This window comes from Brachyistius frenatus, unplaced genomic scaffold (assembly GCF_029030835.1).
Source record: "Brachyistius frenatus isolate BFR_SWC_R1_liver_20210118 unplaced genomic scaffold, ASM2903083v1 Contig_15, whole genome shotgun sequence".
Lineage (NCBI taxonomy): Eukaryota > Metazoa > Chordata > Actinopteri > Embiotocidae > Brachyistius > Brachyistius frenatus.
In genome coordinates, this window is record NW_027210614.1 from 2,366,398 (window position 1) to 2,391,787 (window position 25,390).

Consider the following 25,390-nt stretch of genomic DNA (forward strand, 5'->3'; position numbering starts at 1 on the left):
AGAAGCATCCCGGGTGTGATTAATATGATCCAGATTTTCACCTTGTTTGAGCAGCTAGTTGAATGCTGTGACCTTCCTGTAGCCAAGATGGTCTAAAATACTTCTCTTACAGGAACACCTAAAACAATATATTGCACATCCAAATATGAGCAGTGACCCAAAAGATTGAAACTCATGCTGGTTGGTTTTAAGGGATTATGTACACTTAAACCCAACCGTTGTCATTTATCTGCACAATCTCAGTAGAAAACAGCCAAATGGTACGCTGTTGGATGATCATGAAATTTGATGCCAAACATCAACCTTAACCCCAGAGACAAAAAGCAAGTGCCCCAAACAGTTAAATTAACCGCGAGGGACAGAGGACACTGGTGGGAGGGGTGCAGAGGGAGAGTGGAAGCTAGAGAAAGTCAGAGCGATGGTGAAATAGAGAGTGCCACTCAGAAAGAGGTCAGTGAGGAGTATGTTGACACCGTGAAGTTTAAGGAGATGCTGTCAGACACTTAGAAGGATATCTAAAGACATGAATGGACTATAACTGCTGGTGAGTTCTGAACAAAGTTTTTTCTTTCGTCATTGGTAGTGAACAGTGATATTTAAAATTTGCTAAAGTGGTTTGGACTGAAACACGCTGTTTGAAACGTAATCTCTTGAACAATCAACATTGTGCATTTACTGTGTATCTAAATACTCTACTTCACATTGGACATTGACACTCTTTCTGCATCACATATGCACCTACCTTAAATTGTTCAGGGTTATTGTTTGTAAAAGTTAATTACATTACTGATACTGGTTTTATTAACCATGCAGTGAAAGGGGTAAGGCGATGTGGTCATTAAGGTTTAATATTGCCTCTCTGCTGAGATACTTTACTCCTAGAGTCCATCCCATCGCTGTAAATGAAAAAAAAACAACAACAACCCTGTATGCATTCAAATGATGGTTTTGTGAAATTGACAGCGAAAACAACCCAAAGAGAAACATGTGACACCGATGTGTCACTGTGCACGCTGGCATGAGATGAAGATGGCAGAGAAAGGGTCAGGGATGGCCACTCTTAAATTCACAAGCATCATAGTTTGTGCTGTTCTACTTGGACAAAGTACCCCTGAGAGGACAGGTGAGTACTGAACCAGAACACATCAATAAATACAGTATTCTTAAGTTTGTTATCACATGTTTATTGCATAATGATCAACGCTCAAGCGGCCTCTAATTGTACTCTTTTAGGAGGAGGTAAAGAGAGCCGGAGAGATGCCATTCTGAAAGAGATCATTTCAAAATGGAGTAAAGGAAGTGGTTTGAATCCCCAGAAGGCTCCTCCAGACTCAAACAAGGACCAGTCTGTTCACACTTGGGTGAGGAATATCATGGGGAGTTTAAAAACACTTGGTCTTCTTCCCAGCAAGAACCTGCCTCCATTAAACAAGCCATTTGACAGACATCGCCTCTCCGGCTTCCTCTACAACATCTCTCTGTACCTCCAAGAGATGGGTGCTGAGCTGGAGGAGATGCCGGCGGGCCCAGATGAGGAGCAGCTGTGGGAGAAGGTGCTACATTTCTTTCTCCAGTCTGAAGAGAATGCTGCACTGAACCAGTGGAACGGCCGGGTGCCCCCTCGACCCAGCGTCAGATTGCAGGATTGGTTTTTGTCTCTGAGGGGCAGCCCACACTGGGACTGGCTGTTGGGATTGCTGCAGAGTCTTATTACTCTATCGGAGCGTCAGCCCCAAAAGCCCCTCCTGACTTTCTTATCTCAGAACTGGAGGACAGTTAGTGCCGTGCTGGAAGCGGCATTTCAGGCTCTGGTCAGTGGGACTTATGGCCAGGCGAGTGCAGGCCTGCAGGGCTTCATCTGTGCTCTAAAGGGTCGTAATGATTGTGCCTTTAGTGTCAGCTGGCTTCAGCAGCTGCTGCAATTTCTAGAAACGCGCAACTGGAAGCCTGTGGTCAGTTTACATCCAGCAGGGGAAGCTGCTGAACACAGTAAGGGGTCAAGCCCATGGGGACGTTTAAAGCCCTTTAGCTTGCCTCCTGAGGCCGTGCGGCAGGACGGGCTGGCTGGAAATGCATCTGTGGAAGATACGATGGCTACAGAGGATGAGCGAGACTCCATGCAGAGCTTCCTCCTCCAGGCTTTATCACGTTCAGGTGGAGGAGAGCGAGGCGGCCAAGTGGCACAGGAAAATCTAGCTCTTGTGCAGAGTTTGGACGGGCTGAGGAGAGGCCTTCTGCACAGGGTGGGGAGCTCTGTTTATGGTAACCTGAGGAGGAAAGTGTCACGGGTTACCATGGCACTGCTTGATGATGTCAGCAGCCTGGTGGACGTGCCACAGCCCAACACTCAGGGCAGGTGCTCGGTTGGTGAGTATATGATACAGATAGGGTCCCACGTTGTTTGCACAATCATAAGGGATGAGAACTCATTGACATTAGACAGAAAGCTGAGTTCAAATCAGTTGGTGTTGTCAGAAATGGTTAAATGAACTGCATTTATATACACAATCTAATAATAGAAAGAGCACCCTCCAATAACTCAACATGTTCATTGAAATTTATTCTCAGTACAGAAGTGAATCATCATTGTCAGAAGCCTAATGAAGTTGTCCCTGGTTTCACCTACAAGATCCAGGGGAGAACATGACAGTGACTGACACTGCTTTAAAATCTTTATTATAATCCGGGCTGGTGAAAGCATCTGTTGTTAGCCCATCTAATCTCTTTATCCTCCCATTGATGTCAGTAACATTAGATCTTGGGCATTGTTAGCTGAGCAGCACTGTTACATTAGCCATAGTTGTTGCGTGCACCTGCTTTTTCCACCAGTCATTCACTTTGATTTTCAAATAATATTTGCTTTTCATTGGTCTCTTTTAAGGTGACCTGAGACAGCTGATCCTATGGTAAGATATTTTAGAAATATGACTGACTGTATTATTTATTTGACATGTTTAACAGTAAATTGTTGGCAAAACCAACTCACATTACAGTCATTGTTCTGTTTATACATTTGTAGGGGGATAAGACACAATGTGATGTGGAACAGTCAGGCTTTAGGCGCTAACTCCCAGGGCCTCCCGAGCTCTCTCCCCTTCCTGTCCTGCCCGTCCACTGAGAGAGAGGAGCTAAGATCACATCTAACACCAGCTCAGTCCTCTCTAAAAACAGCTCCCTCGTCACAAAGAATCTCCGAGCAAAAACATCTTCTTGAACTCTCCACCGCAGCTCACAGCTCCCGCTTCGGCCAGTCACAAAGAGGGACAACAAGAGAGAGCAGCAACCAGCAGAAAGGGATGGAGTACTCCACCTCCATAGAAATCCTGGAGGCAGCATGTAACGAATCCATCCCAGGCTTGACCGGCGTCTCCAACTTCACTGTATTCCTCTACTGTAAGCTGTTTGAAGGGGAGAATGGGTCAGTTAATCCTGCTATTGGTCAGATGGGGCTCGACCTGCATGCTACATGCTCTGATGCAGCTTGGTACCTCTCTGCTGCTGAGGACGACTTCCTATGGGTCCATGTCTGCAGTGAGTTTTTTGCCCATGAATTCAACAATACAGTGTGTGCCAACTCCTCTTTCTGGCTGCAAAGAGCACATCAGGTAATGAATCACATTTTAGATGAGTTAGCATAACGGTTTTCCGGGGGGTATACACATTTGTGCATTGCTTTTTTTGTTTAATGCAAAGATCCATTTAATATATATTAACTCATTCTAACTTTACCATTTGCAGGCTGCACTGACAAAGGACTACAATTTTTTTAACCAGACAAGTATAGACGACCTGTGCGTGCAGCTTCCAGGTGAGGCGATAGGGAGTCCAGTCCTCAGTGAGAACTGCCTGGCTCAGCTGGGCAGCAGGTCACTCAGTGCCCAGGCTTTCAGACACTGCTTCCTGCCCAACAACTCTGTCCTGATCTCAGCTCTGTGTGGCAGAGAGTCCCCTGACTCTCACCAGTCCTTGCCAGAAGGCAGCTGGGCTGCAGCGTACTGCTCCAAGATGCACAACCTTTCCCATGATGACACCGTCGTGGAGATCTGTCAGTACAAGAAGTGGATTGTGCATCATTTTACCAACTTCACCCTCCTGGAGCTCTGTGAACAGACACATGGATTGAGGGAGTACATTTGTTTGAACACCACGCTCTACCATCAGCTGTTAAGATCGATGCCTCAGTTGGTTGATGTCTGTGCTGATCTGCAGGCAGAACAGGAGGGCAGGAAGTGCTACCTGCAGAGGTTTTTTGACATGCTCCCAGCGCCATATGAGTTTGACACAGCGCAGCTGTGTGTGGACCCGGCCCCACTGCTGGTAGACGTCCTGCACAAGCTGAGCGTGTGTGAGGTGGAGGCAGGGGAGCGTGAGGGTTTTTTGGTGGCACTGGGATATGTGTTGCGAGTCTTGGATTTCATGGTGGGCCTGTCGTCAGGGCTGGATGAGGGTGAAAGGGAGGCAAGACAAGGTTTGGGTCAGGCAATCCTCCTCTCCAGTCTCCTTGACAACACATCCTGGGCCACACTGCAGCCAGAAGCCTCCATGAGTGTCCTTCACACCGTAGGAGTCTTCCTGCGAAGAGAGCAGAACGCCACTCTGAAAGAGGACCTGCTGAGCTGCTTTAGTGTAAGATACAGTAGCTGACTGACACACACAGACACTCTGTCTCTTACACACACACTGAGTGAATAACCTGTTTCTGCTGTACATTAGCCCGTCCTGTGGGACCTCATCCAGCAAGACGACAACTCATCTGCTCTCAGGGTTCTGCTGCAGGTACTGGCCTGTGCAGCTATAATCACATTTAACATTTCACAACAGATCAGATCACTGAAAACTAGATTTAGGTGAATCCCTTTATCTTCCCAGGAGTACCTCCAGATGCCGAGAGACAGCATTCGAACTCTTGTGATGTCGGCTGAAAAAGACGCTGTTAAAAGATTTCTCTCCCATATGCATCAAAGTTGGGACCAGCTTCAAGTTGAAACCAGCCAGGTTAGTCCTTCTTAGAGCACTCAAAATGAGTGACGCTTTCTCTTTTTAAAGGAGCTAATTGATTGGGTAAATAAAGTAAGAGATCGGGAGGATCTGTAATGTGGTTATTAACACATGATAAACAGTTCTTTTGATTGTTTGTTATTGCAATGTGGTGTGCTGTAGGAATGCTTGAATACACGTCATGGGCCAGGCGTAGTTAAAGAGCCCAATTGAATACACATCTATTCCTGGTTTCTTTTGTTTTGTTTTTCTCTGCCAGGCCTCTCAAAAAGAGTTGCAGGCCATGGAAACAATGACAGCTGCTTTCATCCATAAGTTCCCCAGAGTGACCCCAGAGCTGTTTGTGGACCTTTCTCAGTTCATTCCCTTCATGTCCATCTCTGACATCATGAGCTTCCCAGCCTCTCTTATTGTCAACGACAGTGTGTGAGTTACGGACCAACAACTGATCCTATTTATTTCAAAAATCCTTGCTCCTCTGATGCTAACAACTTCTGCAGGCTGACAGCTATTCGTGACCACAGCTCAGAGATGAAGTCACTGCAGAAAAAGGCCTTTGTAAAAAGACTCCTGCAGTCAAGTGTGGTGGGTGATGTCCCTACGTGGCCACCGTACTTCCTCAGTTCCATCCTCCCTCTTCTGCCTTACCTCCCAATCAGTCATTTTCAGCAGCTGACATCACAACAGGTTAGAGGGCATTTCACTCATTTAAAGCTTTTTACATGACTGCTGTATCTCTTTCACTGACTTAGGGCATGTTTAGCTGATTTATAAAGAAACGGATTCAAGGGAAAAAGTAAATATATGATCGGACAGACAGATGCCTACATGCAGACAAAGGATCATTTGCTATCTTTACAGTCACCAAAGCTGAACACCAACCTGACCATGACACTGTCTGTTTTTCCTGCAATATGTCACCCCTCTGTATGCAATGAGTCTGTTGTCTCCTTCAGCTTACTCCCCTGATGGAGTTGTTAGGCAATGGAAGTCTGGATGGTGTTAGGGGGCGCCATGTGCTCCGGACCCTCTTCAGTAGGAAGAAGAATCTCACCAGTGACAACATACTGAGGTGGGACCTACAGCAGATAGCCTAATTTTGTTTGTATTTATTTAAGCTTGTCCATGTTTGTGATCATTGAAAGATACTGAAAGTTTAGACCATTGGAGATCACCTGACAACACGTGATGATGGTTACAGGTGCCTTGTGGAGTTTTCTTCTAAACAAACATTTGTTTTCAGTCCGTGTAACTCAGCACAACTCATGGTGTACATCCTTGAGGTCTATAAAATGTGATAAATTAATTTCTTTATTTATACAAAATTGGCAAAGCAAGTTTTTAAATTTTTTTTTAATCTTAATTGTTTGAGACTTTAAACTAAACTATTGTTTCAGCTAAGAAAGTCTAGTTGTCGAACTTAACAGGAAGTTGGTAGTGAGAGTACATGTTCAGAGGGCAGTTGGTGGAGCAGTGGGAGCCTGTAGCAAAGTCTTTAGGTTTTTTCTTAACAACTCTGGTCAGAGATTTGTTTAGATATGGATATATTATATCATATGAACTAGAAAGCACATCTAATCCCTCCTTATGCTCAGTTTTCTATATAATTGTGTTGCTTTGTTTTATTATTTATTTTTGTTTTGATAAACACTTTCTTTTGCAGATTAGGAGTCCTTGCATGCTACCTGGATCCAGCAGACTTGGGTTCATACCTTCAGGACATAGATGTGTCCTCTGCTCTCTGGCAGCAGCTGTCTCACTGCATATCCAATGGGTTCCTCAGTGCCAGTGGCAGGGTGAGGACCAACGTCTTTGAACCACTAACATGAATTACAGTTTGTTTTTCAGTGCTGTGCAGAAAATGTCTGATTAACTCTGTTGGACTGTGTGTCATGGGTAGATGTCCTCCTGGTTGATACCAGCAGTTCAGAGCCTGAATGCCAGCAACATGGCTTCTCCACAGCTGTCTGCTCTCAGTGGGCTGCTGCCCCAGTTAGGAGCTTCCTTCCTGCTGTCTCTCCCCACACAACATCTTGTGGAAATCCTGGCACAACCCGGGTTACACAGCTATTCTCCAGCACAGGTCAGCATGGATTACATCTCTTCTCTCTTTTAAAAAAAAAAGAAGTCCCCTTGGGGATTAATAAAGTAACTACCTAACCTAACCTAACCTCTCATCCTCGTCATCGGCTTCAAGTGAAACTGTGAATGGAAGGTTTCTCTGAAAGTTTCTAAATTGTCACAGCAATCATTAGTCTTTTCTCTGAGATGCTCTGTGGATCTACGATCCCTTGCCCATTTTCACAAAAAAGACATTGACAAAAATATGTAATGAGGAGATTTTTGTCATCGCTGCAGGTTCACAGTTAAATGGCAATCCAATATCTACAAAAAAGGGCAAACATTGATTTAATATTTGACCTGTGTGAACTGTCTGAAAATATTAACTTTTGTGTATTTTATGCATATTTACCTTTTTTTAAATACTCCCCTCAGGCATTTCAAATATTATCCAAGATTTCAAAGGACACCAACGTAAGTAGGACATTCAAAAGTATTTGTTTTGAATTTCAGCCAACTGCAGTCTCACCACTGTGTCTCTCTCTCTTCTGCCAGCTCACCATGGAAAAACTGTGCAGACTGAAGCCGTTACACTCTGGTCTCTCCCCTGCTGTGCTCAGACACCTCCAGTGGCCTGAGATCAGTGAAGCTGCCCACTGTCACTGCTGGAGAACACTGCTAACTGAGCTTAAACCTGCCCACAGAGCCATGTTATACAATGCAATGCAGGAGGTGACTGCTTTGTTTTCTCAGTGCATCACTTCTCGCTCTTTTTCTTCATATTTCTTATAGTTTTCTGTGGCTCCTGTGTTGTGTCGCATTATAGCTGATAAGATTCAACATCACCGTCCTGTAGATTGTGTGAGAAGCCCCAAAGATACTGGAAAATATCACATTAGACATATTGATATCTGTCTAATCTGGAACAATACAAGGAGTTCATTTGATCCACATGTGTGAAGCCCGCTTTGTGTTTCTCAACGGGCCTTTAAAGGCTTTTGGGTTTCAATTTACAACGTTTTCTTTTGTTGTTGTTGTTGCATGTCAACAGGCTCCACACACAGACTTGGGGAACATGACTCAGCAGATAAACTGTCTTTTACCATTTGTTCCTCTGAGGAAGCTGATTCAGGCCATGGATGGAGAAACCATTGTGAGAGGCATCAGCTTGTACAGAGACATGCACTGGTCGCCACAGCAGGTGCACATTTTACTTTGATCTTCCTTTGTGTGCTGTTTAACACGACATTGATATGACAACAATAGGTTTCCCGCTCCAAAGAAGAAAATGTTACCAGCTTCGGTTTTTGCTCCCATTAATCTGCAACTCATTGGATATGCTTCAGATGAGCCTTTCAGGATATTAATACTCCATTCACATCAGCTGCTATCAAGCTAATTAGTTTGGATGTAGTACAATAGTGTGGAGGAGTGTAGCCTAAATTAATAATGGCTACCTTAAAGGGATTTTGTCACAGCCAAGGCTGTATTAGCCTGCTTTCACCACCTGTTCTCAGCCTAACAAGGCCTGAGTCAAATCTATAAAGATGGCCCTTTTCATTAAATATCGACTTCAAAGTTGGCAAGGGGACACTGAATGTTAAACCTAAAATATTCCATTTATACTAAATGGTTCAATGACCAGCATGCTGCAGCATTGGTCTCAGGGTAAAATTCATAATTACTGTCATAATAATATGTTTAATTTAGTAAATTCAGTGTTTAACAGGAATCGATCTGCCTTTTAACAAAACATCAGAAATTATTAACTTTGGTAGTCAAGAGATCCTTACAGATGCTGTCTGTTCAGTTCTCAAGTCTTGGCTTGAATGTGAAACAAAAGCATGGGGAGTCTTTAAAATTAAAAGGGGTCAAACTTTGGGAAACATGAATATTTGGGCCTGATGTTGACATTGAAGGAAAGGTGTTGAGATTATTAAAAAAACAAAAACACAAAACATGGGTGAACAACATGATCTGTCTTCTGTGAGCACTGAATATCCCAGAAAGTACCAGAAATATGAAAAAGTCAAAACAGTCAGATTTGTAACTGTTATACATGACATCCTTAGCTTTTAACGACCCTCAGGCTGGAAAGGTGGCATTTTTTCCTCTATAAACAGAGCGGCAGATTGATATTACTTTGAAGGTTCCCGATAGTGAGCAATTTTCTTTTACAAAATATCCAAACAAAAGCATTCACTGAAACATCTGTTTGTGTATGTTAAAGACTTATGTGGAGTGCTGCAGGTCCCACTGACAAAAACTACTGTAACAAATGATAATACTGTACTGAATACTAAAAAGGACCGTTAAGGTGTATTTGTAGGAATTAGCTTATAGAATTATCTTTCTTAAGCTTTATAAGCACCTAATTCAGCTGATTTCAGTACAGTTTGAAAACCAATGCGCACAGATTGAAACTTGATTGGTTGTAAAGGAGCTTAAACGTGGACATTATACTCATATTGTGGCTTGTTCTTTAAAATAGTTAGTTAGTTCCATTTTTTTAATTTTTTTTATTAAAAGGTTTTTCATTGTCACGATAAAGAACAAAATTCTGACTCTGATGTTTTATCTTTTCTGTACAGGCTCAGTTTCTGTTCAATAAGATCCGTGAATTTAAAAACATTACCAGCAAGTCAGCGAGGTAGGTTCGACATACTTGAACCAAAACATTCACTGTTACAGTCAAAATATAATTTTGCATGCAAACTAACTCTTGTAAAAACTCAAAACAAAGACATGCAGTTGGAGTCATTTTCATGTCAGATACTCACTTAATAAACACTCAATAATGACCTCTGTTTCACACATAGGAATCTGGGTCTTATAGCCGGTGGAGTAAGTTGTGACCTTTTGAGGCTTTGGACCAATGATACAGATTTTGCACAGCTGATTCAGTTTGTTAGTGAGCTGCCTGGAGGCATGAGACCTGCGCTGGTGAGGAACAAACTTCAACATCCTTCCAACTCTTTATCACTGTCTCTGATAGACAGCCATGAAAATGAATGCTTCCATAACAAATTAAAAATTATGTTTTAATACTAACAAGTTCAGATGTGTCTTGGCTGTGTTACCAGCGAAAATGTGTCGTGGAGGAACTGAAGAAACAACCTAAACTCGACCTCAGTGCTTTGAGTCCTGGGTTTGCTGCAACATTACCGTAAATATTACCTTATTTCACACATATTTTACTCTTTACTATACACAACTGTTTCACAGTTTATCTTAAGATCACTACATTTAAACTTCTGTCCTGTTCTTTTGCAGTGTGGCAATGATGGAGAACCTCTCGAATGCATCCTTCAGAGCTGTTTTGGGACACATTCAGACACACTTTGCTGATTTCCTCAGACTGCCACATTATAAACAGACAAACATAGCTGAGAACGCCGTAACCGAGCTGGTAAAACACCAACATTGACTATACAAATACTGAATTTACTGCATATCCCAATATGAGGCATAAATTGAATTTTATGTTTATGAACCACCTGCTGCTAAAATGTATGAACATCATTAAGTTGAAATAGAAATCCTACATTAACCTCAAGGTAATTAAAATGATAAACCACCACCATGATAAAATCCAGAACAGACAAACTCAGAGATGCTATTTCTGGTATACTTAAATCAGGGCTTGCGTTGGTGATAGTGAGTCATGTATTTGATTTGTTTTAACACATTTATGGGGCAGAAAGAACAAACTCCATTTGTTGGTTCAGGCTTCTTAAGCAAGCGGAGATATATAGAGAAACAGATGGAGAGAGAGAGAGATTCAGAACAAAACCCTCATCATCCTCTCAACAGCTTTTCACACAAGTGCAGTCATATCAGTGTGAAATCCTGTGATCCAGGCCCACTCTCTGTATGTGATGCTCCACAGGGTCCTTCTCTGGCTGAAGGGCAGATTGATGGCACCACTGTGGACGCCCTGGGGCCGCTGCTGCCTTTCCTGGACCGGGACAGTCTAGCTCTGGTGGACAGAGGAGCGCTGGCTCTGCGGCTGGAGGAGATAAAGAGTTTCTGCCTTCCTAAAGAGGCTCTGAGAGATATTAGTGCCCTGCTCACTCAACAAGACCTGCTTGGGTAAAGCAACACATCTGCAGGACATCCTTGTTTTTAATAACTGGATCAATAAGATGTCGAGTGGAGATAAATTGAATTACTGTCACTATTTATTTTTGTAAGTTGCAAAACTGCAATCAGCAATCTTTGAAAAAACATGTAACGGCTTGTTAATGACAAATGATATATGACATGTATTTATTTGACCTAACTCACATGCATATCGTGATATACCTATAAAATATATAAAGCCATTATGTTCAAATTGTAAAATAATCTTAAATGTGATGTGCACTCATACAACAACAATACTGTTGCCAGAAAGTATTCATGATTTATGAAGGGATTAAATGCTTATTCTTGCAGTTATTCAATCTGTAATACTTTCTGATAACAAATGTTGATTTTAAGGCTGAAGGCTGATCATGGCTTTTAAATTCCAGGAAATGTTTCAGAGTGGCTGATCATGATTTGTAAAAAGAGGGTGCAGCTGTGCCAGCTGCTCTGTCAGGCTGCACTTTACAGCTTTCAGCTAAATGCTAATGTTAGCCTGCCAACAGTTTAGTAGAATTCACTTGAGAGCTGCGGTGGAACGAGTAACAGAAAAACAAACCCCAGAGCCAAAGGTCTGCAGCTTGGCTAACAAATACTGACCTTTGAAAACAAAAACTCTCCCACATCTGTCAGTATAGAGTACAATAGCTTGTGTGCAGTATAAAATACATGCTTGATAGGACAATTCCAGCATTGTTCTTGCAGTAAGACATGGATTACATAAAGCAGCAGTAATGATAGGATATATGTGCTTCTTTGCCAGAGAGCCATCCAAATGGCAAGTTGAGGATGTTGAACATTTGGGCAGGCTGATGTTTGCTCTTTCAATAAAGCAGATTAACTCCATCCCATTGGTAAGCACCCAAAATTCTCCACCCATGCAAATAATTAATTCAATTTGACTTTTTCTGGTTTTCTAAGACATATCCTGACCCGTATGCATATTTGGTTCCCCTCGTACAGGCCGTGTTGAATAAGGACATAGTGGAGCAGGTCCTAGTGGGTCAAAGGCGCTGGGAGGACAGCGTGGTTGGTGGAGTGTGTATTACTCAGAGTGTGGACCAGCATCGCCACAGACAGCAGACTCAGAGTCTCATTCGAGGGATCGTCAAAGCAAGGAGCAGGAGGGCAAAGGGTTTAATAAATATTTCTTACAGCCTGAAATGTATTGTGTATTATGTATTTTACATTTTTAAAAGCTCTATTACTGTACATGGCAGGTAGTTCTCAGCCACTGCAGAGAAGTGTCAATCTGACTGTGGAGGTTTCTGTTGGTATCATTTCACTGAATTCACCTTTGTTTTTTTCTGAGCAGTGCCAGTTCCCAGCTGTGCAGACATCAGAGGGACGTTTCCTTCAGCCTGGACATCCACTCAGCTCAGCCGCATGTCCCAGGAGCAGCTGAAGCAGTGTGTGGAGGTCTTTGGTCAGGATCCTTCACTGAGCTCTGAGCAGCGCCGAACACTCTGGGTGAAACTCAGGCAGGTCAGTGAAACTCCACTTACAAAACCACACAACATTTACAATTTCTCAGCTTATGATTCGCCCTTAAGGCGTCTCCACACATTGTTCTCCTCCACACCAGCAGAAATGAAACATGTTCTCTCTCAGGGATTATGCAGACACTATTTGGGTCAGTCAGGAACAATGTGTAACACCCCTGCAGCGTTTTTCACAGACTGATTTCTGATGTAGAAGATCTGTTTCCACTCTCAGTTCATATGTTGTCCCTGTCAGGAAGATCGAAAGACCAAAACATGATTTCTTGGTATAAATGTGTCTGAAAATCATCGTTTTTTTTGTTGTTGTTTGTTTGTTTTTGTTTTTGTCTGTCGGAAATATTTTAATATCCATATAATCTGTGGTCGAACCGTTCGCTGGTTCTTCATTCAATCCAGTCCTTCAGTCCGGTCAGAGAGCTGAGAGCGGATCAGGTGCTGGCGCTGGGCTCAGTGGTTACTGAGATGGGAGAGAGAGAGCTGCAGGACACTAGTCTCATCGATCTGGGTGTGTTGGCCCATCTGGGCACACTGACCGACTGGAGCCCTAAAAAGGTGAACTTAATTTTCAATTTTTTGAATTTTTGTCTTATTCCGACATAAAACTTAAAGTAAATGACAGAATCACAACTTGATTACCTTGATATGTCCATAGATATGTGGTAAATGTTCCTGTTTGACTTTTCAGATGAGAGCAGTGATTTTAAGCGTGATGCGGAAACGCAAACTGAAGGTGGATCAGTTATCAGTTGATGATCTAGCAGCATTGGGTCATCTGATCTGTGGTTTGTATCCCTCAGAGATCAAAAGACTGAGCCCCTACAACCTCAGGTCAGTCAAATAATAGAGTTATGATTACCTGCATTCCTACACTGCTGTACCATGTAGCTCTACTTACAATTTATAACTTGTCAAAGCAAGATAGACAGAGAATGTGCAGGAGCAATCACAGAAATTATCAAAGCATATGTCAAATGACATCCACAAAGAGGAATATGACCAAGATTGGCCTTATACATTTAAAAGGAGCAGACAAACACTGCAAATGTTGTCATTTGTAAAACTATGAATAGAAATGAAACACCCTCCTTGTTGTGGTTTCAGAAAAATTAAACTGATATCAGGTACCTGCAAACAGATGCTCGCTAACAGGAAGTTGGAGCACATTTCTTAGCAAGACAAACCTCATAAAAACATTTTGCATATCCTCAGAGGGGGTTAAGTCCTTAATCTTTCCCTTGAAACGGCAGTATGGCCGCCCTGTTCCTGCGGGACACGTCCCTGACATGCACCGAACAGCAGATGGAGGCGCTAACAAGCTGTTTGTCCAGACCGGAGGCCTTTGGGCCAGTTAATACCTGGGGACCGGATGTTTTCACTGAAATTGGGACATTGGCAGGTACAGTGGAGCATTATATCCTTGGGGGTGTAAACTTTTGTGATCAACTTGCCTTTAATTGCTTTTCAAAGAGTGAGAGTGGTGAAAGAAGGGAATGACAGCTCACGGATGGATAGGTCAAATTAGGAGTATCCCTGTTGGTGTTGGTTTGAGAGTGAGACAGGAAAAGTTTTTCTAAGCGCTTCCTGTGATGTGACATGAAAACATTAATTATCTGTGTGTGTGTGTCTCTGTGCAGCGGGCTTGCCCGACATGGTGCTGTCAGCTCTGTTAAAAGAACAAGTGGAGGGAATCGCCCCTGAAGCTATCGCCCTGATGTCACCAAAAAAGATAGCAGTGAGTTTCAACCATCATTTTAAGGTTGTTTATCTGCAGTTTGAGGACAGTATTGTTCAGCTTAAGTAGAGATTGATATACTTTGTGACACTAATGGCACATTTTTAGCTGAATTGTTCAGTTTTCAGATGTTTTATTTAGCAGCCATAGCCTCATTAAAGGTAAAAGATAGGAATGCAGAGTACAGGTAAACATGATAAATACCTCAGTTTCTGGGTGCCTGACTCACTTAATAGACTGAACACTTGTATAAAGCAAAGACGTGAAAAAACTACATCAACGACTATGCACATATATTTTGGTAGGCTTCAAAAAAGTATATGTAATAATAATAATAATAATATGTAATAGGAAAAACACACAGACTAGGACATTTTCAACACAATTATAGGCTACTCAGTCTTCTTTCTGTAACTTACGAATCATAGAGCTCTGAATTGACCTGACTTTCTCTAAAAACAGCTGGGGGAATGTAAAGCTAAAGAAAACAAAGTGCCACATCATGTGTGCATTCCTGGCAATAAGATGTTGTGTTGTGTGTGTGCCTGACAGGTGGTGTTTAGTTCGGTTCAGTTGTCGTGGCTGAGCGCGGAGCAGGCGTGGGCTGTCACCGAGGAGCAGTGGGAAGAGCTGGACACTGAACAGAGACATGCTGTCGGACTCGCTCGATATGAAGGAGACGTCCTACTGGAGCTGAGAGGTGCCGCTTCAGAAAAAAATAATAAACCTCCCTCATATTGGGCCTGTTACAGTTAGTTGTCACGATAGTTGTCTCTACTAAATAGTAAATAGGATTTGTCTTATTATGCGCATGATAAATTCTGTGTTCCCTTTATTTCCACAGGAAGAAACTCGGCTCCTGCAGTCCCAAACACTCACAGCTTCACTTCATGCTCACTGGCTCTGTGCCTCTTATTATGGCAACTGATTTAAAATGCTGGAACAACATTTAATTGATCCTTTGACCTCCCTTGATATCATCGTATTTGTACTTCAAATAAATATTTTGAACTGATCTGTTCCTTCTGTGTGTTGGTCCTTTTCTTTACATTGCTTTTGACTGTGCTCTGCTGTGGATGTTTTACTTTCATGTGATTTATCAGCTTGACAGATTGTAAATCAGTGTCTGTGGCTGTTTTGTGTGTAATAGTCTTTTGTTGGAACAATCACAGAAACTAATGGAGTGAGTAATTGTTAATTCATGGTAATTAGTCAATTAATAAACTTTGTTTCATTGTTTTAAGCTGTCATGATTTATGAGGAGCAAAACAACAAATAATCTATCACCCAACTATTTCAACAAGGAAACGTTGGTTTATTAGGTTACAACTAAAACAACAAAAAAACAACTAAACTTCCAATGAAAAGAACAAACTTTGAATGTGGTCCCATTACAGAATTGACAGAGTTTGGTCCATGTTTTTAGGCACTTAAAATGGTACTGAAGGAGTCCTGCAGGTTGTTACAGAGGATGCCTTACAAAAATCAATATAGTCAGAGTCACATTTCAGATGTCGCTGATTAACAGCTCCAACATATAGAGATTTAATTAGTCTTTATTTTTTTTTTAGCGCTTGAACATAAAACTGGATATAAAGTAGTTCAAACTAGCACCACTTGCATCAGATCCAACCGTAACGTGCTGCTTACACACTGATTAATATTCTAATAAAGTCATTTCCAATAATATATCAGTCACATGAGCAAAATGATTGGGCAACTTTTACTGCGATATTTAAAATATAATTTCCTACTTCTGTACTTTTACTTCAGTGGGATTTTTCATGCTGGACTTTAACTTGTTTTTTTTACTCATGAAATATTTGTACATTATTGTCCTAGTAGCCTACTTTTGAATAGTTCTTGCTGCAGCCTCGGAGGCGGCTAACGGGTGCTACGCCACCTGTGACCACTAGGTGGGGGTGTCGCAGCGCTGCTGCTCGGTAAGTAGGTGTTGCTCTAACGTCTCCACTTTATCCACGGCCGTGACGTATTTCCTGGGGCTTGTACGGACCACTCAGCGGTACACCGCAGGGGTATCATGACTATTTATAACCAGCGATTCGCTGTTATCAGTTTTTCAGTCGCTTCGCCGTGCCGTCGTCGGTTGTAACACGTCGGTGTGAGACAACAAGAAGCCGGGTCGAAGCAGGATGTAAAAGGAAGCTGGTAAGTTGAGCGGTTGCTAAGTTTCCCTTCAGCTTTAGCTTGTATTTCTACTTGTTTGGGCTTCGTGGCTGCCGAGTTTACCGAGCTGTTACCACCGGGGCGCTGACACGGGACCGGGCGAGGACGGCTTGCTGTGTTATTGATCCCGGGTGGCTGTCAGTTTGCGTGTGTGTGTGTGTCTGCTCGAAGAAGAGAGGTCTCTCTTACACACACACACACACACACACACACACACGCGCGCGCGCGCGCGCGCACACACACACGCATGCCGAGCTGACGTCGACTGCGCCGCGTCCGGTTTCTGTGGTTGTTCCTGCGGAGTTGGAGGAAAAAAACAAATCTGGTGTTTTTGCGGATCCGCGCCGCTCGCACGGCACTCGTAGTAAAAATAAAAAAAAAAAAAAAAAAAAAAAAAAACTGTGAGCAAGACAGGCTCGGAAATGTTTGTCAGGGTGGATGAGGGGAGAGGAAAAGGGGGAGGCACCTGTGAGACGGAGCAGGTCAGCCTACCGCGGCGTCAAGTTTGCATTAATCACGGTGCGGTACAGTTTCAGACATATTTGTCCATCGGATCAGCTCGAGCCGCTGCCCCGAGCCAAACTGTGACTACGTGTTGTTGTCACTGACTTGACGCGTGAGGTGAGTCAATAGTGCCGCTGTATGCTGTCGTACTGCTGATTATAAGGAAACCCTTTAAACTTCAAGCTCGCAAACACTAAAGTGTTTTAGCGTTACAGGCCTGAGCGAGAGAAGTTTTTCTCCTTCCTGATCTTGAGTGCAGCTCATCTCTGCTCAATACAGTCTTTTGAAGGCTCGTGCAATTTATAGGACACTTTTCTTTCATTTTAATATTAAACACCAAGTGATTATGGACACTAAGGCAACGCCGATTCCTTCCAGTGCTGGGCTGCAAATGTGGCAATGTGAATAGTTAATAGACTGAGGTTAAAGTTTTATTTGCAAACTTTATTTGCTGAAACCTAATCTAGACTATCTTTCTCTAAAAAAAAAAAAACGTTTTTTTGGGAAACTTAAATTCATCGAAAGCGAACAGTGGATCTTCAGTGTCACAGATTGCGACATTGTGTGAAGTGACATGCTTGTATTGTGTGTGTGTGTGTGTGTGCTTCCAGTAATCCTATAATGTATACCTCTGGGGTTTGACTCTATTGAGCTTCTGATCATCATGGATACACACCAATGACAAGGTGGTAGAGGTGTTTTGGCCGAATGCCTCTCCCGTACAGTGATAACTTGTTAGTTTACATTGAGGAAAGTTTCCTTGCTGTACGGCCTCCTTCATGGAATTGACCTATTTACTTGTTATCTCGGGAAAAGTGAACTTAGAAAGAGTTGCCCATGTAGTGGAATTGTTTGTATGATGCTGACATTGCTGCAGGAAGTCTGGAGAAGTAGTTAGATGACAGCACTGGAACAAAACAAATGTCGCAGGGGAAAAAGAAGAAGAAGATACAACCGAGGTTTTGTTGTTGTTTGCGAGCCTATTAATTAGGAGTGCTAAAAGTCACCCTGGACTTTATGCCTCGAAAATGTTTTACAACAAAGAAAAAAAAAGAAAAAAAAATGCAGCATGTTTGTAAAAATTGTAGCAAAGCACACTATACTTTGTGAACAATTGGAGTCGGTACCTTTTTAAAGCTGCTGTGATGACTGCATGTTTTGTTACGACCATGTACTTTTAAAGCATTGTCTAAGAAGCAGGGATGTGGAAAAAAAGAAAACGGTCCAAAGCTGAATCCCCAGAGAGAAGTAATGATACACTCCTGTTGTTAGAAGTGTTTATTCAAAAGGGCAAATAGTGACAAAAGAGGTTCAACTTTGATGTTTCTCCTGTTCCTCTTTAGAGCTTGACTAAAAGCTTTCATACATATAACTGTGCCAGGGTTAGGATTTACACAATGCTCATTTTCCATTAACAGATTGCATGTTTTTAACTTTTCGTTTTCCCCTTTCTTGAAGACAGAAGTCCTAAAGCTTTCACATTGCCACCGTTTTCCTTTTCCATTTTAATAGATATCCAATTTAAAAGTGGATTTAATTGAGGCCCTTAAGTAGGAATGTTTAACAAAAAATGTTGACGGTGCAGTTGAACCTCTTTAAATGGCATGAGCCCTGTTTTATGGGTGTGTTGTTGAGCAGGGAAAACTGTGCATCATCCAGAGACTTTAAAAAAAAAATACAGACAATAATATTCTGCAGTTTTGTGCTCCCGTTGTTTAATTTAAATTGAATTAAAATGATTTAAATTTCATTTAAATGATCATGGAAATATTTTAAATCCATATTTGTAGTCACCCTATTTGATGCTCATTTCCAATATAAGTAGTCTAGTTTGAACCACATATTTGGGAATATGAGGAAATAAGTTAAAATTTGAAAGCATTTGCTCAAGATGCTAACCGATAGTCTTCAGAATAAGTGCCCTCTGATGCACATTTACAATAAATGATTCATTTAAATGCAGAGACAAGTGAAATACTTTACCCACTCTTGTATAAAAGAAGAAAGTAAATTACTGCTGTATTCTGAATATTTACCTTGAAGTAGGAGAATGCTGTTTGTGTAACACTTTGCTGGTTTTCCTCTGCCGACCTGCTATGAAAACACCGCTGTGTCACACTGAAGAATAATGTTGATTTGAGGATCTTTGGTGGTATTTAATTCGTCCAATATATAGCAGATGACGCCAGTGTAATTTCTGAGTGTTGTTCATGGCATATTCATGAATTAACATGGTCAATATCATTGTTGTCGTTTCATCGCTCTGCCACACACACACACACACACACACACACACACACACACACACACACACACACACACACACACACACACACGCACGCGCGCGCAAGTTATTATAGCCCAAACACTCTGGGGGCTACTTCAGTGTGCCTGCACAAAAATATCAAAATATTGATTTAATGTGTGTCACAATAGAAGAACCAGCAGTAGTTGCATGATGTGAGTGTGCTTAAAGGCTCGTATGGGCTGAATGCATTTGAGTACGTTTTTATCACGGTAAAATGTAAACAATGGAGCGATGAGGTGTAAACTGTTTCCTGTTTAAATTTTCTTGATGAGTATGGTAATGGCGGTATTATCCTTTGGGTTTAATGATACTTGGTTAATTAGAATATGGCAGACTTGTTTTCTGTAATAACCTCTATTATTACTGTCTGACATATGGTATCATTCACTGTGGTAACACTAAAGACCACTCGCAGCACCACAGTCAGCTTCCCCTTTTGTCTCGCACACTGCAAAGTAGTTGGGAATTGCTTATGCAGTGGTGTGTGGTTTTCAGGGTGACGTTAAAGAAACTGAGTGGTTGAGCAGCCTGATGAGGTCACGGCCATCTCTGCTTCAAGTTAGTGTGCTTCTCCAAATCAAACAGAGCCTCGGGAACGTTCCCACTCTGTTTACTTGTTGCATCAAAGGACAGAGGACAAAGCTGTGTAAGTTGGACCGCCAGATTTCTCTCTAGCCTCCACTGTCTTTCTTGTTAGCTTTTTTTTTTCATTATTTTTTTTTTTTATTGGGTGCTGTATTAAAACATTGTTATTAGTTTAAACCTGGTAAATACTTGGGCAAATATTGGTCTAAGTAGCCAGAGTGAGGCTGTCTCTTCTGAGCCTCTCCGAATGATGGAAAATCCAGACAGGAAGCGGCTTGTGTGTCTATTTTAGTACCAACTGAGAAGGTGATTTAAGAAAGTAAACATGTAATTAATGTTGGTTATGGATTTATTTTCTGAATCGAGGCTGATTTTTATGTGTTTTATAAAATGGGCTTAACTGAGCATGAAGGGAGATTTGAAAAGCAGTTCTACTTTTAAACAGACTTCTGCCGCTTGATTTGTTCTGCTTGGTAAATATATGTGGTGCTCGTTTTATATTTGTATATATATATATAGTTGTCTCTGTTGTGATGGTATTAATGAAATGAACATCTACTGTTGAAATGCCTGACAGGGATTAGCAGCTTGTCGTGCCAGCTCACAGCCAGACTGACCTGTTTGCTCGCTGATAGCTCATGAGTTACCTGGAGCCTCGCAGCACACCGAACCAAGTCCGCCCCAACCGTTCAGGCATTTACTCGTCACTTTGCTTTGAAAACGACACGTTATTGCCGTTAAAAGTACACTCGTGATCAGTGTTGACGTTATCCCACCTACCATTACTATCAGTTCTACAGATGCATTTGTTCATTGCCGGTAACAAAGGGTTTGGATTTTGCAATCGAGCAAACAGGACTTTGTTTTATAGCAAAATGGCTGAACATTCACAGATAAAGGAACTGGCATAACAGAATAATCAATGATAAATGTCATTTCTACAGCCGTGAGGAGATGCACGGCAGCTAAATGTGTTAATCTGTTACCTCTGTTAGATCTGTGGTGAGGAAGTTACTCAGATAAATGTTGTGACGGTATACAGTGTGTGCCGATACGCATGAGTTGATGTTGTCACACTATGTAAAAGAGTGTTACAAGCCAGGTGTGAACAGCCACCGTTCTTCCCTTTAGGAGAAATATACCAAAGTAATGGAGATCTACAACTGAAAAGGCTATTTTTTTTTATATATATACTTCAATTACTGATTTTTTATTTATTTTTTGCTTTAATCAAAGGTCTGTCTTTTAAAAAAACAGTTTTTTTTTTAAAATACATGTTCATATTTGAATGTAAATATAAAAATAAGAGTGAGATTCTAACATTTGTTACGTGAACATTTGAAAATGCATATCAGGTTCCCTTGTAGTAGCTGAAAACCAACTATTGATGAGAATAAAACAATGAACAGATGCTCATTTGAAAAGGTTTGTTGGTTCTGTATCAAGGTCGAAATGAACAAATTTGGTCCCATAATGATTATGGCGTGATTTGATAATTAACATCAGTAATGGCAACAATTAAGTTAGATGGCAAAATTTGTATTTAAACCATCTCATGACATATGGAACGATTCTGGTGTAACGATGTTAATGAATGAAAAGCCTCAACGTAGAAACAGCAGTCGGGCCTGGGACATGTGACGGGTACCTTCCTGTACTGCTGAGGCTCGTTCATGTGCGTGTCCTCACAGCCAGCGTGTCTCCTGCCGCTTTGCTGCAGCCACCCTATCTTTCTACATCGTATGTTTGAGGACACAACAAGTGAAAAGTTCTTGGCCAAAAGTAGTAGTGTGATTTTTGTTGACCCTCTTTTACGGCAAAACACGCACACAAGAGATGGCGAGAGGCTGGGCGGTCCAGAACAACACTGCCCGTAACCTGTTAAATTATTGACATTAGCCTACGTTGGGTTTCTGTGAGGATTGTGTAATCGCAGATCTTTTTGCTTTCTATTTTTATTGAGAACTGCGCGTGTCACGTATTGAAAATAGGCAGGACGTCTATTCTCTAGATGATGATCTTCAGTCATGAACCGAGTGTCTCACACAGGCTGTGCTCTAACCTCTTAATTTGGGCGTTGAAATGAAAATTGTTCTCATTCAGTGGCTTGAATTGGTGGGGGATTTTAGATGAGAAATGCTCTGGTAACAGTATACTAAAAATTACTGCTGAGCGTGTAGTAAAATGTCCCAACCGGCTTTAAACGCATCATCCATGCTTCACTTCGTTCTGAAGCGAGATGGTACAGCGAGTTGCATTTAAGTCTTTAGCTCATTGAGGAGAGAGGGTGATCATAGGAGGCTGAAAAGCTCAGCCACCCTGTCCCACTGTAGGCTTGAATCAGGGCAACAAATGTGACTGCAAATGGTAGGAAACACTCAGGATTACAATAGAGTTAGCACTTTGGTTAATGGTCTCAACGGCCACAGCTGACCCGCCCGACTCGAAAACAACAGCTTAGAAGCAAAATTATATCGGCAAACAATTACACCACAAGCTGAGATGTGTGTCTCGGCTCTCCCTGGCTGTGGTCGCTTGATATGATGAATTGCTTTGTCTCATGTGATATTGTTTGTAGATGTCTTTTTACAGCTGGCTGATGACATATCACCATACTTCACAGCAAGGCAAACACTCTAATCATTATATTGTCAAACGTTTGAGTCCCAACACTTCATATGATCTGTCCTTGGCTGCAGCCATTCAGAGGCCGCCTCTGCATGCCTCAGGCATTCGAACTCCACCCTCGAGTGCCTATTCACCTTGTACCGAGACAGAGTCTGCCGTGATCCATCAGCATCCAGGGTGTAGTCTAGTTTTCCAACCGCACTTCTCCACCTCAGCTGCTCAGTCAGTATACCTAAGCATTTTTTTTTCTTATGCAAGCTCCATCTACTATATCCTCCCACAGGAGTGTAAATACCAAAATGTGCGGCGGTGTGTCTGACCACAACATCAGGTCAGGCCTCGGCGTCCTGCTCTCGGCCTCATGTGGGATTATGAAATGCCTGTACTTAGCCGGGCCGTCGTACGCTTGCTCAAAACTGCTGCCGGGGCGGATGAGCTGTTATCATCTCCCCAAAACAGATAAATAAATTATTTCACGTGTTTTGTCCTCATCGCAACACTTGAGCATTCAGTTACACTCTTAAAATCTGTAAACTTCTACATTCCTCTGTTCCTGTTTCTGTTCCTTATCCCACCAAACGAAGGAAGGAGAAAACCTCAGACTGTGGGCTAATTGCTTTTTATTTAGTCCCCGTGTCTTCTTTTCTCATGAATTTTGGACACGTGAAGGATATTCAATTTTCAGTGTTGTCAATTCTCCAGGGTCAATGTTTTTTTTTTTTTTTTTTTTTTTTAAAAGGTATTTTCTTTTGTCCTTTTGTTTCCTTCCAGGTGAGTTGTGACTCTCCCCTTCTTTGTCTGTCCGTGCACCGCTGTGATCAGAGTCTGTGCTGCACCAGGAGAAGCCATGGCTGCTGGTCCTCCTTCTCCAGTCGCGGGCTGCAGGCTCAGGCTGCTGGAGTTGCTACTTGGGCCTCTGTTGGTGTTGCTGGTTTCTGGACTGGAACCAGCACTGGGTCAGAAGGTCTACACCAACACCTGGGCCGTCCACATACCTGGAGGTCAGGAGGGAGCGAATCGAATTGCCAGTAAACATGGTTTCATCAACCACGGACATGTAAGTAATAAGCTGCATTTTTGGCTCTTCATGTGTTTGTTTCTTTGGTTTGCAGTTGTTATGCGTAGACGGAACTAAAAGCACGCTAGATTAGGGTTAATACAAAGGCCATGTGGAAATGAAATCAACAATGTTTTGACTATGCAAATATACCGTGCGACTCATCTGTCGCCTGAGAGAGTGTATCAAACAAGTTTGCAGCTATTGTACCCAATGTGCCCTTGCTGTGTTTCTAATATCTGGGCTTCATCCTTTTTTATGAATTATTTACTGACGATTTTACATTATTATTTTAAGGTTGATTTTTATTCAGGCAGCCGTTATTCAGGCGGCTGAGCTGTTTGTACATTTAGAGGATGCCTTTTCTTTTCGCCGCTTTTTCATCCAGAGACAAAACACTATCATTTTTTTTAAGCAGTGTTAACTATTTTGAATTGTATTTCCCTGATTAGTCAATTAGAAAACCAGTATTCCTATTCTGTAGCCTACTGTGTGACTACAGTGTGTGATGTAGCTACCAGGAATTTAACATTTTTATTGCAGCACTTAATTGTCGTGAAATTATTTTTTTAGGTCATCATTCAAAGTGATTATGGGTTGGAAGTGGTTTTGCAAAGAACAAGGTGTTCCTCTACCAAACCACTGATAGTACCTGGTGTTACAACAATAATCTTCTCACTTTCTGGTGAAGTCTAATCTAAACTATGACTTAAACCGAGAGAAAATCTGAAGGTTCTGAAACCCAGAGACTGTAAATATGTTTCTGGTTATATTCAGTAACTCCAACAATAAAGCTTTTGCATGGAGTCAGGACAGAAAGCACGAATACTGTACATCTGTACTCTGTGGCTGTTAAACTGATCTAATGAAGTAAAAAATGTTTATTTGGACAACTGCATCTTTTATTTTCTGAAACCTTTCAACTCGTAAGTTCTTAAAATGCAGATAGTTTACCAATCAAAGTAGATGTGGCTGAAGAATTAAGAGTAAACATTTCCTGTTTGCTTCAGTGGCGTATTCCTCATTTATGACTTCCTGTTTGACTTCAGTGGGAAGTGATTAGCTAAGTTAGCCCTTCACATCATCACATCCTCCCTTGAAAAACAACCTATGCCATTAATGCAGTCTTCAGCAGGACTACAGTAGAGTTTGTTTGTGTTTATTACCTTTGTCTTACAAAAGCTAAATTGTAATTGTGCAAAAATGTCCAGCAGTTACTTGTGGAGGAAATACTTTTAATATTATGAGAGAAGTCCTTTTTGGCTTATTTTTTGATGACTTTTCTGGCAATCAATCTGTTTTGTCTTTGGCAAGTTGCAGTTGTACTGTTCAATTTCACAACACACCTTTAGACATTTTGACCAAGTACTGTAGGAAGTTGTGACGCTACACTGAATGTTTTCATGGCCAAAGTAGAAGTAGGAATAAATGTTTTATTTTTTTTATTTTTATTTTTTTTCTGTTGAACTAATAAACAAAAAGCCTAATAGACAGAGAACAAGTAGCTCTTCGTACCGAAGTCCGTAAGCCGTCCCAATTTTCCAGGCAACAGTTTTCTGCTCTGCAGCGTATGGTCCTACTGGCCATGACTAGGAATGTTTTTTGTGCTCTGAATCACAGCATGGAGACTAATGAGTAATCCTGCACACTTAAATCCTTTAACTATGTATTGGCAGTGGACAACGAAGAAACCCAGACAAACC

The 25,390-nt window shown here is 41.8% G+C and overlaps 2 protein-coding genes across 3 annotated transcripts in view; both read left to right on the forward strand.

Annotated features, from left to right (window-relative positions):
• Positions 1-454: 454 nt before the first annotated feature.
• LOC138618083 (stereocilin) lies at positions 455-15,433 on the forward strand. Its single transcript, XM_069693585.1, has 30 exons — positions 455-544; positions 964-1,123; positions 1,234-2,367; positions 2,882-2,906; positions 3,020-3,605; positions 3,739-4,626; positions 4,714-4,776; positions 4,870-4,995; positions 5,258-5,424; positions 5,499-5,685; positions 5,955-6,070; positions 6,662-6,794; positions 6,899-7,081; positions 7,495-7,533; positions 7,615-7,791; positions 8,111-8,260; positions 9,651-9,709; positions 9,879-10,002; positions 10,143-10,225; positions 10,333-10,468; positions 10,949-11,151; positions 11,948-12,038; positions 12,148-12,319; positions 12,500-12,669; positions 13,083-13,238; positions 13,372-13,514; positions 13,934-14,082; positions 14,321-14,418; positions 14,971-15,118; positions 15,263-15,433. The coding sequence occupies exons 2-30, from the start codon at positions 997-999 to the stop codon at positions 15,349-15,351; spliced, it is 5,922 nt and encodes a 1,973-aa protein (XP_069549686.1). The 5' UTR covers positions 455-544; positions 964-996; the 3' UTR covers positions 15,352-15,433.
• Positions 15,434-16,447: 1,014 nt separating this feature from the next.
• The window catches only part of furina (furin (paired basic amino acid cleaving enzyme) a), a 79,050-nt gene continuing 70,107 nt past the window's right edge, over positions 16,448-25,390 (forward strand). Inside the window, exons 1-2 of one of the 2 annotated variants that reach the window (XM_069693586.1) lie at positions 16,448-16,587; positions 23,402-23,687. In XM_069693586.1, coding sequence (XP_069549687.1) covers positions 23,478-23,687 — 210 coding nt within the window. In that variant the 5' untranslated portion in view covers positions 16,448-16,587; positions 23,402-23,477. Of the gene's footprint in view, positions 16,588-17,137; positions 17,227-23,401; positions 23,688-25,390 lie in introns of those variants that run through there. The other variant, XM_069693587.1, reaches the window with a different exon arrangement.